The sequence below is a fragment of the Trachemys scripta genome, chromosome 8 (genome assembly GCF_013100865.1).
Source record: "Trachemys scripta elegans isolate TJP31775 chromosome 8, CAS_Tse_1.0, whole genome shotgun sequence".
Classification (NCBI taxonomy): Eukaryota; Metazoa; Chordata; order Testudines; family Emydidae; genus Trachemys; species Trachemys scripta.
In genome coordinates this window covers 63,764,217-63,779,247 of record NC_048305.1, presented here as the reverse complement: position 1 = coordinate 63,779,247, position 15,031 = coordinate 63,764,217, and the positions used below count along the sequence as shown (strand labels likewise).

Sequence of the window (15,031 nt, the reverse complement as noted above, 5' to 3'; positions counted from 1 at the left end):
CAGGATTAGGCACTTGGTCTTTTCAGATTGCTGCATATTTGCACGTTGTTTGGGATGAACGGTCTCTACAGTGCAACTCAGTGAAAGTCTATTTCTGAAGTTTGGTATGTTTTTGCTGTTTTGAAAAGGGAAACATCTGGGAACAAGTTTTGCGAATACCCTTCCTCCTGGAAATAATCAACGCTGTCCCCTTTATCATTACAGTAAGTATCTGAATTAAGTGTCTGTGTCCATTCCTGGGTGGGATTATGGGTCTGCTCCAACACACACTGAAGCGAGTGGAAGTCTCTATTGACCTGTATGAGTGATGAGCAGGCCCTGTTGGAGAGGCTAATTTAGCAAACTATGTTTTTCTTCTTGAAAAAAAAAAATTTAAAAAAGTCACACAGCCAACAATGCAATGAGCAAGATAAACCAGTTAGATGTAAAAGCAGAGAAAACTTGCATAATAAAAATGTTATCTACACTGTAAACTACCTATCATATATATTATGCAGAAAAAAGTAATATAGTTACCAGTTTTTACATCAGGAGTACACAATTTTATAAACACTGTGTTGGATGTAGTTTCTTGGACAGAAAAGCTGTTAAGATGTATTTGTGTTTATTTCCCCCTCCTCAGATTTTCTGGCCTGCACTAAGAAACCTATTTATTCCAGTATTTTTAAATTGCTGGCTTGCCAAACATGCTTTGGAGAACATGATTGTAAGTATGACCAAAAATAGTGAGGCAAGAATAACTTTTTTTTAAAAAATATCCATTTCTGAGTCTGCTGACTTCAGCAAGGCTGTTGCTTTCCGGTCAGGGAACTGCACTGGACAAATTTATCATGGGATAATCACATTCACTATTCAATCATGGAAATGCTTCTACATTTTGCTGTATCACCATTTCGTATCAAATTTGGAAATAGTTTCCAATAGTTTCCTCAGTTGGTGGAAACTGGCACATCACTGACTTCCAACAAGGAAAGTTCCCAGCATGGCTAACTCGTATGCCACTCACATGTAGTCTCTCCACCAGGGGGTCTAAAGAGGTGCTATGCTCCAGTTACTCCTGCCTGGCATACAGAACCGTTTGGGCCAGCTGATTAAATTTAGCGCAAACTCTAGGATGCTCTAAAGTATGCCAGGGTAGAGAAAGATGCAGTCATGGAAATCAGGGAATAACTGACTCCTTTGCACCACCCACTGTGCTCACCAAATTTTAAGTGCGGTTGGGCCATTGTAGCTTATCAAAATATCATGGAACTATTGTATAGGATCAGCAGATGCATTATTTAAAAAAACATAACCAACCTGCTTTTTCTATTAATATAGAATGATCTCCATAGAGCCATTCAACGTACACAGTCTGCAATGTTTAACCAAGTTCTTATTTTAATATCCACATTGCTGTGTCTTATCTTCACCTGGTAAGTAGCAGATGTTTATTACTATGTATTACATTTTCTAATTTAAGCACATTGTATTAAAACAGATACAGTGGAATATTGTTTGTTAAGAGATAATGTTGTTCCCATGCAAGGTTTTAATTAAAAGGTGGCTTCAAGGCAGTGTTGGTGTAGTGGGGTTGGGTGAAAAGAGGGCTAGAGTTATTCTAATTCTTAGGAAAATTAGATTTGTGCAAAAACATAAATAAAAAAAAATAACTATTTCTGATCTCAGGGACAAAGTTACTCAAGTACATTGGGCCCTCTGCACAGCTCCCCGAACAACTTGAGCCCTACTGTGGGGCTATAAAAGGGAAGAGGTTGTGGCTGGAGTGGCATCTAGTGGGGCTTCTGTGTCCCTGTGCTCTGTTAAGATGCTCTCCATTCTAGCCTTCATTAGACTGGTGAGACAGGTCAGGGAAGGGTCCACAGCATCAATACTTTGGCAACTCCAATGGCTCAATACTCCCATCAAAGGGGGTGCAGAGAAACTGATAACAGTTCAGCTCATGGGTTCGAATAGCACCTGCAGTAAGGTAGAACTACACAACAGTGGCCTACCTAAGTATACTGACTCCTTTCCAACAGCAGAGCTCCCTGTCAAACCCTTATTTCTCAGGCTGTTAGGAGGTTGTAGAGAAGGGGCAGTGAATGGGGAGGACCCTGTGCAGAACAACTATAGTTCTATCATTATTTACTGTGCTAGACAGAGTGCCTGTGGTGTCACTGCATTGATAAAGCTCAGTCTGTCATTCTGGAGACACTGATTTGATTTTCTCCTGCTTTATTTCTCCAACCTAATTCTTCTGCTAGCCACTGCTATATGACTTTCACCCTTTGGTCAGGATAGAGTAACACATGGCCTCTTTTAGTTCTGCCATTAATGTTTGTTCTTTAATCAGAAGAATTTGTGCTCTCTAGTGGCTCAAGGAATATTTCTATTTTTACTCCCTTCATTTACAGCCACATAATTGCATGAGGTCAGATTTTTTGGCTGAGTAAGGACTGCACCATTTGACCCACACTGTACAAAATTAGGGCCCTACCAAAAATCAGCCCACCCCCATGAAATCTGATCTCCTCGGCTGCTGGGAGCCTGGGGCTCTGAGTCCTAACTGCTAGTCCAGCCATACTGAGGAGGGATAGGACTTGTCCTTTCCCTGTATAACTGCTCTTGGTGGGGAGATCAGATCCACCTCCAGAGGCAGCACGGGCAGTCCGGGAGCTGGGCTGTGTGCCTCCGTCCCCTCTCCCTCCCACCCCCGCATTTCCTGCTGCAGCTCTGGGCGCCGAGCTCCTGGCTTCCCCTTCCTCCCCCAGCAGTTCCTGCTGGGGTGGGGGCTTCTGCTCCCAGTGGCTGCAGCTGGGGCAGACTGGGCTCGGGGACTCCCCCTGCTCCAGCCAGAGCTGGGGGCTTCTGCTCCCCATTGCTCCAGCCGGAGCTAAGGGCACCCCCCACCATTCTTCCACCCTATAGTTTCTTCTGGGGCTGGGGCACCCATTTTTCAAGTGGACCCCCAGATTGGCCAGGGGCCCCTGCCTTAATCTGTCACTGGCCTGGACTAGCAGCCCCCAGCTAGGGCACTCCTAGTAGCGTGGGGGAGATCCTACCCACCTCCACCTCCCAGAATCTCCTCTAACTGCAGGAAGCTCAGAGGCTGCTACCTAGGCAGCACAGAAGTGAGGATGACAATCTTGGGACACCCCCCCCCACACACAACTTTGCAACCCCCCACAATCCCATTTTAAGTCAAGACCCCCCCGGTTACAATACCGTGAAATTTCAAATATAAACATCTGAAATCGTGAAATTGACCAAATGAAAACCCTCTGGCCATGAAATTGACCAGAATGGACCCTGAATTTGGTAGGTCCTATACATAATGCTGTCACTGTAATACCAGGACAGTCAATATTGCATCTTCAGCCACAGTTAAAGTACAATATAAAAGACTCTGTTGCAAGCTGTGCTTTAATATTTGTTACTGTCCAACATTTCACTCAAGTGCTAGACAAAATACAAAGTATGCATCCACTTCATAGGGAAGCAAGCTCTTTCTGGAAATAAAGCAGTTTCCCGAGAGCTTGCAGTGTCCCTGGTTGAACAAGTATATGAGCTCCATTTGAAATGGAACATTGTGTTCGGGTCCCGGCATTTTGGTACCGACAGTAAAACATGTAGAAAATGGCAAGCTGACCTACAGTAATTGTGTCTGGTTTCAACAGTTGCAGATACAGACTCATTATAGATCATTATATGCTGACCTAGTGTTGACCCTGCTAGACAGAAAAATAAAGTAAATAAAAATGAAAAACACCCAATAACAATTGCTAAATGAAGCCCTTTGGCAGTGACTTGTAGTATTTGCTGACATCATTTGCCTAAGATGAGTCTTGTGTTGACCAGGAAATTGTTTATATTATTTATTTGAATGTACAGTATTGAGATTTATTTATTTTGGGGTAGCCATTCATATACGAGTTTACAGTGTAGAGCAGCACTGTAATGACTACTGAAATATTCACACACCATAGACAGCATGCCAAACTCATCTCTGGGGTAAGGTCCTCAGTTATGTTATATCCTTGGTGCATTAGAGCCAGTCTCTTTCTTTAGGAGCTGCCCTTATTTATGGCTCAAACAGAGGCCCTGCTGCAAAGCAACAGAGGGGAGTAAAATGCCCCATTGTGGGCCAAACCCTTTCTTGGAGAGAGTTCAAAAGCAGAAAAGAGAAGCTGCCACCAGGCTGCCATTTCACATCCTACACAGAAACAGGCAGTGGCAAAAGCGTCTCTGTCCCCAAATGCACTGGGCCATATACCAGAGCCAACACAGAACCCTTCTGCAGACACAGATTACGGCCCACCAATCCCTTGGATGGAACAGGAAGAATGAACCAAATAGCTCTCCCTTAAGGGTTAATTACAATACAGCCCTTCGTACCTGCAGATTTATAGGTACTAAACACTTGTAGTTCCCATTTACTTCAGTGGAATTGTGGATGTTTAGCACTTCTGAAAGTCAGGCCACTTGTCTTTACCATGCAGTGTATTAGAAGCCATGCTTATTTAGAAGATGCATGAGGATAAATAAATCCAAACAAGATATAGTAATTATGGTTTGAGGTTTTTTCTTACTTTACTCTGAAGATGAAATAACAAAATAGCTTCAGCTGGTACCCTGATAACCATTACAATTTCTGTGAAGTCAAACCTTTGCTTCATAACTGATTTAAAAGTATTGATGTATTACTTTACTGGTTGAGAAAAATGTGAGGTTGAAACCATATTTTATGCTCAATACGTTTATGGGTTACATTCATAGAATCATAGGAATGAAGGACCGGGGGGGGGTGGGGGTGGAAAAGTATGGTGGGGGTACTGAGAGCCATTGAACCAAACTGTAAACCCTGTATAGGATGGAAACCACTTCAAGGCAGGGGGTGTGGCAGCCCTCTCCCCCAGCACCTCAAGTTCCAGCACCGATGTGTAGGGCTGGAAGGGACTTCAAGAGGTCATCCAAGTTCAGCCCCCTGCAGTGAGACAGGACTATGTAAACCTGGATCATCCCTGACAGATATTTGTCTAACCTGTTCTTAAAAACTAATGACTGGGATTCCACACTCTGTTTTGGTAATCTATTCCAGGATTTAAGTAGCCTTACAGTTAGAAAGGTTTCCCCCCCCCCCAATATCTAAACTAAATCTCCTTTGCTGCAGATTAAACCAATTATTCTTTGGCCTACCTTTAGTAGACATGTAGAACAATTGATTGCCATCCTCTTTATAACAGGTCTTAATATATTTGAGGACTTGTCAGGTCCCCTCCCAGTCTTCTTTCCTTGAGATTAAACATGCCCAGTTTTTTTAGCTTCCTCATAGCTTATGTTTTCCAAACATTTATCATTTATTGTTGCTCTCTGCTAAACTCTCATTTCTCCATGTTTTTCTTTGAATGCGGCACCAACACCTGGACATAGTACTCCAGACAATGCCTCACCAGTGCTGAGTACAGAAGAACAATTACCTCCTGCATCTTGCATATGGCACTCCTAACACACCCCAGACTGATATTAGCCTTTTTTCAAAACTGCATCACATTTTTGGTTCATATGCCATTTGTAGTCTACTATAATTCCCAGTACTACTGTGTAACCCTTTATTCCCCCTTTTGTTGTGCATTTGATTTTCCCTCCAAACGATAGTGCTTTGCACTTGTCTTTTTTGAGCTTCGTGTTGCTGATTTCAGACCATTTCTCGAATTTGTCAAGGTTATTTTGAATTCCTGTCTTCCAAAGTGCTTGCAACTTCACCCTATGTGGCGTCATCTGCAAATGTTATAAACTTATTCCTCATCCCCTCCCCACCCCATGTTGACTATTCCTTATAACCCTATTATCCTCTAGGTGCTTACACACTGATTTTTAATAAAAATCTGTTCTAGTATCTTTCCAGGAATTGAAGTTAGTTTGACTGATCTAATTCCCTGAGTCCTTTGTTCCTCAGAATGTTTGCTCTTCTTTAGCCCTCTTGGATCTTACCCATCTTCCATGAGTTCTCAAACATAACTCAAATGGTTTCAAGATTCTTAGATTTCAATTAGTTCCTTAAGCCTAGGGTGAATTTTATCAGGGCCTGATTACTTGAATACATATAATTCATCTAAATATTCTTTAATCTGTTATTTCCCTATTTTCCCTTGTGTTCCTTCCACCTTGTTAATATTAATTGAGTTAAGCAGCTGGTCATAATTGATCTTTTTAACAAGACTGAAGCAATATAAGCACCTGAGCCTTCTTGATATCTGGTATTAGCTCTCCTTCCCCTCTAAATAGTGAGCTTATACTTCCCTTCATGTTTCTTTTGTTCCTGATATGTTTATAGAACCGCTCCTTACTGCCTCTTTTGTACCTTAGCCTTTCTGATTTTATCCCTGCATGCATGCCGAGCTATTCTTTTGTACTCATCCTCATTAATCTGACCATGTTTCAACTTTTTATAGTGTTCCTTTTTGATTGTCAGGTCATTAATGAGCTCCTTATGCAACCATCTTTGCCTCTTCCTATTCTTCCCATCTTTCCTTCACATCAGCATAGTTTGCTTTTGTGCCGTTAAATATTTTCTGAGAAACTGCCAGCTCTCCTGAACTCTCTTTCCTGTTAGATGTTTTTCCCCCATAGGGCACTACCTACCCATTTGCTGAAGTCTGAACTTTTTTAAGTCCATTGTATTCTGCTGCTCTCATTCCTTCCTTCCAAGTTGACTTCCACCTTCAGATTCACAACTGATTCCTCCCTGTTAATCAAAATCAAGTCAAATACCCCTTAGTTTCTCTCTCCACCTAATGACACCAGAAATTGTGCCCAACACATTCCAGTACTTACTGGACATGGTGCGTTTTTCCCCTTATTACTTTTCCAACATATGTCTAGACCTTTGCTTAAAGCCCTGAATAAAGGGAGGCATGTAATACTCCTCCCCAGGACTGAACCATTCAAGGGGGAGCCTTCAGACATAATTGGAGCTCAAAAAAGTACAATTCCTTCCCATCTCACACCTTGCTCCCCAAGGGATATAACTTCCTTCAGACCTATACTGGGTGCTGATTGTTTCCATTAATTCTGGTTCAGCTCATCAGGCTGATTCACTAGAAAGGAAGAGTCCAGCCTAACTCCCATTTAGGATTTTCAGTGGGACTGAAGGAGTACATAGGTCTTGTGCTGGTTTCTTATGCAAGTGAATTTCAACCAAAGTACAGATCAATTCAAAGACCTGACTGCGTAAATAACCCCTTTGTTCTTAACAGATGTGTTCCTTTGAACACCCACCCTCAAGGAAGAAGGGCATAGTGTTTAAAAAACTAATCTTGCTTAAAGGGGAAGTGAAGGCTGAAATTAGACCTTTTTAAAATCAGCAAGTCCAAATAGCCAGCTCTTTCAAAACTCTTGGATGCATGTTGAGGAGCTCATCAGACCACTATTATTGATTTTCAATAAGCATTGAAGCACTGGAGAATTTCCAGATGACTGGAAGCAAGCAACTATTGTGCCAATTTCTTAAAAGAAGGTAAACAGAATGTCCTGGGTATTTATAGGCTTGTCAGCCTGACATCAGTCCCAGGCAAAATAATAGAGCAGCTGATACAGGATTCATAGAATCATAGAATATCAGAGTTGGAAGGGACCTCAAGAGGTCATCTAGTCCAACCCCCTGCTCAAAGCAGGACCAATTCCCAGCTAAATCATCCCAGCCAGGACTTTGTCAAGCTGGGCCTTAAAAACCTCCAAGGAAGGAGATTCCACCACCTCCCTAGGTAACGCATTCCAGTGTTTCACCACCCTCCTAGTGAAAGAGTTTTTCCTGATATCCAACCTGGACCTCCCCCACTGCAACTTGAGACCATTGCTCCTTGTTCTGTCATCTGCCACCACTGAGAACAGCCGAGCTCCATCCTCTTTGGAACCCCCCTTCAGGTAGTTGAAGGCTGCTATCAAATCCCCCCTCATTCTTCTCTTCGGGAGACTAAACAATCCCAGTTCCCTCAGCCTCTCCTCATAAGTCATGTGCTCCAGACCCCTAATCATTTTTGTTGCCCTCCGCTGGACTCTTTCCAATTTCTCCACATCCTTCTTGTAGTGTGGGGCCCAAAACTGGACACAGTATTCCAGATGAGGCCTCACCAATGTCGAATAAAGGGGAACGATCACGTTCCTCAATCTCCTGGCAATGCCCCTACTTATACAGCCCAAAATGCCGTTAGCCTTCTTGGCAACAAGGGCACACTGTTGACTCATATCCATCTTCTCATCCACTGTGACCCCTAGGTCCTTTTCTGCAGAACTGCTACCTAGCCATTCGGTCCCTAGTCTGTAGCAGTGCATGGGATTCTTCCGTCCTAAGTGCAGGACTCTGCACTTGTCCTTGTTGAACCTCATCAGGTTTTTTTGGGCCCAATCCTCTAATTTGTCTAGGTCCCTCTGTATCCGATCCCTACCCTCTAGTGTATCTACCACACCTCCTAATTTAGTGTCATCTGCAAACTTGCTGAGAGTGCAGTCCACACCATCCTCCAGATCATTAATAAAGATATTAAACAAAACCGGCCCCAGGACCGACCCTTGGGGGACTCTGCTTGAAACCGGCTGCCAACTAGACATGGAGCCATTGATCACTACACGTTGAGCCCGACGATCTAGCCAGCTTTCTATCCACCTTACAGTCCATTCATCCAGCCCATACTTCTTTAACTTGGCGGCAAGAATACTGTGGGAGACCATATCAAAAGCTTTGCTAAAGTCAAGGAATAACACATCCACTGCTTTCCCCTCATCCACAGAGCCAGTTATCTCATCATAGAAGGCAATTAGGTTAGTCAGGCACGACTTCCCCTTCGTGAATCCATGCTGACTGTTCCTGATCACTTTCCTCTCTTCTAAATGTTTCATAATTGATTCCTTGAGGACCTGCTCCATGATTTTTCCAGGGACTGAGGTGAGGCTGACTGGCCTGTAGTTCCCCAGATCCTCCTTCTTCCCTTTTTTAAAGATGGGCACTCCATTAGCCTTTTTCCAGTCATCTGGGACCTCCCCTGATCGCCATGAGTTTTCAAAAATAATGGCTAATGGCTCTGCAATCTCACCCACCAACTCCTTTAGCACCCTTGGATGCAGCGCATCCGGCCCCATGGACTTGTGCACGTCCAGTTTTTCTAAATAGTCCCAAACCACTTCTTTCTCCACAGAGGGTTGGTCACCTTCTCCCCATGCTGTACTGCCCAGTGCAGCAATCTGGGAGCTGACCTTGTGCGTGAAGACAGAGGCAAAAAAATCATTGAGTACATTAGCTTTTTCCACATCCTCGGTCACTAGGTTGCCTCCCTCATTCAGTAAGGGGCCCATACTTTCCTTGATTTTCTTCTTGTTGCTAACATACCTGAAGAAACCCTTCTTGTTACTCTTAACATCTCTTGCTAACTGGAACTCCAAGTGTGATTTGGCCTTCCTGATTTCACTCCTGCACGCCTGAGCAATATTTTTATACTCCTCCCTGGTCATTTGTCCAATCTTCCACTTCTTGTAAGCTTCTTTTTTGCGTTTAAGGTCAGCAAGGATTTCACTGTTTAGCCAAGCTGGTCGCCTGCCATATTTACTATTCTATTCAATTAATAAAAAGAATTAAAGGAAAAGAATATAACTAATGCAAATCAGCATGAGTTTCTGGAAAATAGATCTTGTCAAATTAACTTGATTTTTTATGATGAAGTTACAAATTTGGTTGTTAGAGGTAATAGTATTGACATATACACTTAGACTTCTTTATGGCATTTGACTGGTACCACAGAACATTTTGATTTAAAAACTAGAAGGATATACAATTAACATGAAACACATTATATGGATTAAACCTGGCTAACTGATAAGTCTCAAAATGTAAGTGTAAATTGGGGGTTTTCATTGGGTGGGCATTTCTCCAGTGGGGTCCCACAGGGATAGGTTCTTGGTCATATGCTATTTAACATTTTTATCAATGATCTGAAATAAAACATAAAATCATCACTGATAAAGTTTTCATAAGACACAAAAATTGAGGGAGTGAGGAATAATGAAGGGACAAGTCACTGATTCAGAGCAATCTGGATCACTTGATAAACTGGTCATGAGCAAACACTGCCTTTTAATACAGCTAAATGTAAATATGTACATCTAGGAACCAAGAATGTAGGCCATACTTACAGTATGGGGGAAAATCTATATTGGGAAGCAGTGACCCTGAAAAAGACTTTGAGGTCATGGTGTATAATCAGCATAACATGAGCTCCCAGTGGGATGCTGTGGCCACAAGAGCTAACATGATCCTGGGATGCATACAGGGGAATCTCAAGTAAGAGCAGAAAGCTTATTTTACCTCTATATTTGGCACTGAAGCAACCACTGCTGGAATACTGCATCCAGTTCTGGTGTCCACAATTCAAGAAGACAGTTAATAAAGTAAAGAGGGTTCAGAGAAGAGCCATGAAAACGATTAAAGGATCAGAAAACAGGACTTATATGATAGATTCAAAGAGGTAAATCTATTTACTTTAATAGAGAGAAGGTTAAGGGGTGACTTGATTACAGTCTGTAAAGTATCTAAATGGGGAACAAATATTTAATAATGGGCTCTTCAGTCTAGCAGAAAAAGGTAAAACACGATCCAATGTCTGGAAATTGAAGCTAGATAAATTCAGACTGGAAATAAAGAGTACATTTATGACAATGAATAATTAACTATTGAGACAATTTACCAAGGATCATGATGGATTCTCCATCACTGAGAATTTTTAAATCAAGACTGGATGTTTTTCTAAAAGACATACTCTAGGAATTATTTTGGGGAAGTTCTATGGCCTGTGGGGATACAGGAGATCAGTACATGATCACAATGGTCCCTTCTGGCCTTGAAATCTATCACTCTATAACAATCATATACATTTTTGTATTCTCTAAAAGTAAGTGTTTTCTGTGTTTTACTCCTGTTATCTCTGCAGAATCTACAAATGTAAGGAGGAGTGAGCTGGAGTTTTTGAATAACTATTTACTATGTTCCAAACAGTTTTAGCAATGCAAACCTATTGAAATCAGTGTTTCCAAAGCATCACTGAGCGCAGGGCCGGCTCCAGACACCAGCTCAGCAAGCAGGTGCTTGGGGCAACCAACGGAGAGGGGCAGCACGTCTGGCTGTTTGGTGGCGGGTCCCTCACTTCCTCTCGGAGTGAAGGACCTGCCACCAAATTGCCGCCGAAGAATAAAGCGGCGGCAGCTCGAAGTGCTGCAGATCACGATCGCGGCTTTTTTTTTTTGGCTGCTTGGGACGACAAAAACCCTGGAGCCGGCCCTGACTGAGGGTATAATTTTCCTTTAGAGCATTTGTTACAGCCTGTTCTGTGAGGTAAAGTAGGTAGCCAGCTTCACTCTCAGAACCTAGTCTGAGATGTGCAGGGCTTGCAGTTAGTTTCACATATAGGAGGCTAGGCACACTCTTGCCTCTTACATGTGTGCAATGTGGGTGAGGGGGGAGGCATGAGGAGCTTCCCTGCCACACGCCACTCCTCCCCACAAGCACCACATGCAGCCCACTAAAGGCCAGGCACTATCTGAGTCAGCGTCTAGACAGTGCAGGGACTGCTCATTCCCGAGTCCCCCATGGGTGCACAGTGCCTCAAAGGGAGCTGTGAAGGAGTAAGGTCGTGGCCCTTCCTTCCCCATGCTGGTGCATGGAGCTGGACTACTATACAATGGAGCATGCTGCATGCGTAAAGGCTGTAGATGTGGGCTTGCTCCCATTACACGCGAAGGACTTTGGGGAGGCATTCTCTCTCACAGGTTCCAATACCTCCCATGGAGATGATACAAGGCACAAGCTATCCTAAAAAGAACATCTGAAATCAAAATCTGAAAGGCAACAAATACCAAACCTCACAATGACAACTGTAAGGTTTTTTTCAAAAGTAGAATTACACTTCAAAGTTAGGATCAAACACTAAATATTTAAAAAGAGCACCTTCTTACTCAAGTCTGCTACCTGTGCGTATCTGTCATATCTGCTGACTTTAGGAACAATCAAGTTTTACTACTGCTAGCAGCCCCCGCGTCCCAGCTTGTGTGTATGGGGAAACAGACTGGGGTAAGGAGACTGGCTTTCAGCACCCCTACTATTCAAAGTGTTCCCATGCCACTGACTATAGACATTTTATATGAACTGTATTCTACCTCATTCATCATGAGCAAAACTATCAGTTAATATCAGTGGTTATGCATCAGATCCCAGGCTGAACTTGCAGGGCAGGTAGTTAGATCAAATATAACCAAAAAATGACTTTTCAGGGAGTCAATAAGAATAGACATAGAACCTCACAATAGCATTTGTAGGGAGCTACTTTTCAGACTACTCTCTGTAATATACATTTCTTGGTCAGGGACATATTTCTATAGATGCCTAGTACCCTGTGTTTGTTGTTGTAAAACAACCACCCTGAATATAATTTCAATAGAACTCTTTGAGCAACATTAGGAACAGAACCCTTACTGTACTCCATTCTTTGACAGTCTGTTTGTGCATGTGGAGTAGGAGTGCTTGGCAAATACACACTTGATACATTTAAATTTGCTTAACCAGTAGTTTGTTCTGTATGTGGCAGTACATCTAAGGATTTCTCTTTATTCAAGAGACTTTCTTCTTACTTCAAAGGCAGTACAAACTCTCCAGTAAGTTTCTTTAGGCACAACAATTGTCCTCCCAAGAACAGCATTATGTGAAACAAAAAAATATTTTTATTAAAATAAGTGTCCTTATCAGATAGAATGTTCTGTGATAGATTGAGAGAAATAGCATAAATTATAGCACTTACAAAGTTTGTTGTGAATCATTTATCCACTGAAGGCTAGCGCTCATTTAGCAAATGAATAAGTCACTTGTGAATATTTCAACAAGCTCTGTGGACAGTCAGAGTCACCCCACATCCCCAGCACTGAATCAATAAAACACTTCTCATTGTTTTTCCGCACTAGTAATCATAAAAAGAGGTATGAGCATATAATGAGAAGGTTGACAGTCTGCTGCCAAAGCAGAGGAGTCAATGTTTTATGCTTACGGCTATAAGAAGTTTGCACAAACTTTGCCATAGAAATGGTCCAGTAACTCAGGCCTGACCCAAAGCTCATTAATGTCTATAAGATTCCCAGTCCCTTAACATCAGATAATCAGGGTGCTTCCAAATACTGAGCTGCATAATACAGCACACAAGACATGTGGTTTTTTTTCTCTCCCCTTTTAAAAGAGGTCCAACAAAAAACAAACAACTGCAAATAAAATCCGTAGGCAAGGTTCTTAGCTGGAGTAAATCAATATATTTCTACTGGAGACAAAGACACCCAGGTTTACCCCAGCTGAAGATCTAGATAAATGTGGTGTGACACTGGGATAAGTATGGTCAATTATGAGACATAGGATAAGCCATGTTTTTTTGGCTCTGGATAATCATCTAGGCCCAGATTCTTAACGGTATTTAGATGCATCCGAAGAAGTGGGCTGTAGTCCACGGAAGCTTATGCTCTAATAAATTTGTTAGTCTCTAAGGTGCCACAAGTACTCCTGTTCTTTTTGCGGATACAGACTAACACGGCTGCTACTCTGAAACCTGGTATTTAGGTGTTGATTTAAATGGGAGTGCAGTGTCTACATGCCTTTGAGGATCTGGGCCTTTAGTTCATCCATGACATTACTGTTTGTCACATAGTGCACTCAGTGTTAAGGGCCCAATCCTGCAACCTACTCTTTTGAGAGTTTTGCATCCAAAGAGACTGTTTGGTTGAACACTAAGGGCTAGATTTACAAAGGAACTTAGGCATGATGATGCTCAGCCTCACCATGCCTAACTTTTAGGAGCCTAGAAAAATCTATTGGGATTCCCAAAGCCCGAGTTCAGTAGCAATGCTCCCTATACAATAAATGGGGAGAGAGAGGTGCTTCAGAACTGGGTTCACAAAAGCTATCATGCTAGGCAGCTCCCTGCCTAAGCTAAGCAATGGGAGATGCCCAGTGGAGGAGTGTGTTCTGAACCTCAGCCCCTCAAAGAGATTGGTGCCTAAGCGCAGGCACAGGGAAGCGCCTCCTTCTGCTCGGTATTCTCAGCTGCAAACCCTCTTGGAGTTAGGTGCCTTTGGGAAATGGAGGAGGAGCTGCCTGATCATCACTTTTAGCCCAGGGGTTAGGGAACTCAACTGAGATGTGGGGGTCCATCAGTTCAACTCTGCCCTCCACCTGAGGTGTAGAAGGGATGTGCCATCTCCCAGATGAGTGCCCTACCCACTGGGATAAGGGGCATTCTGATGTGGGCTTCCTCTGTCCCTTCTGAGGGAGAACAAGGAGCCTTTGCAGCATGCCTGGAAGTTTGTTAATGGTATGTTTTTACACGTTCATTAGTTGTAATCAATGTGCTATTTTAGTGTCTTATATGGTGCCAATTCTGGAGTCCTTCACAGGCAGACATGAAATTTAATGAAAATTTCATCCATGAAGTACTGTGGATTACTGCTCATTAGGCAAAATGATGTGAAAGAATGTGTGGGCCAGATCCTCATCTGCCTTAAGCATAGTTCCACTGAAGTCAATTGAGCTACACCAGTTTACACAAGATAAAGATCTAGCCTGTCTACTTGAAGTCAGATATTTGCCCAGATATTTTATCATCTCTATATTTGTTCAGATGTCATTAAGCTTAAACGTTGTTACTGGACCACTGACAATAAACTGGTCCTTTAATCAATACAGAAATCAAGTGCAGGTTATGAATCCACATACTCCTTAGAGAATCCTGTTAAAGAAATAGTGTCTGAACAAAAAGCAGTCAATTGTGTAGTTTAAGGTTTGATTATACAAGGCCACATAAGTAGCTAGAAGAACAGGAGTACTTGTGGCACCTTAGAGACTAACAAATTTATTAGAGCATAAGCTTTCGTGGACTACAGCCCACTTCTTTGGATGCAGTGGGCTGTAGTCCACGAAAGCTTATGCTCTAATAAATTTGTTAGTCTCTAAGGTGCCACAAGTACTCCTGTTCTT

The 15,031-nt window shown here is 42.5% G+C and overlaps 1 protein-coding gene across 6 annotated transcripts in view; it reads left to right on the top strand.

The window, feature by feature from the left end:
• The window catches only part of KCNT2 (potassium sodium-activated channel subfamily T member 2), a 287,270-nt gene that overhangs the window by 103,544 nt on the left and 168,695 nt on the right, over window positions 1-15,031 (top strand). For all 6 annotated transcript variants that reach the window (XM_034779504.1, XM_034779503.1, XM_034779501.1 and 3 more), the window contains exons 7-9: window positions 129-203; window positions 623-706; window positions 1,321-1,415. In XM_034779504.1, coding sequence (XP_034635395.1) covers window positions 129-203; window positions 623-706; window positions 1,321-1,415 — 254 coding nt within the window. The remainder of the gene's footprint in view (window positions 1-128; window positions 204-622; window positions 707-1,320; window positions 1,416-15,031) is intronic.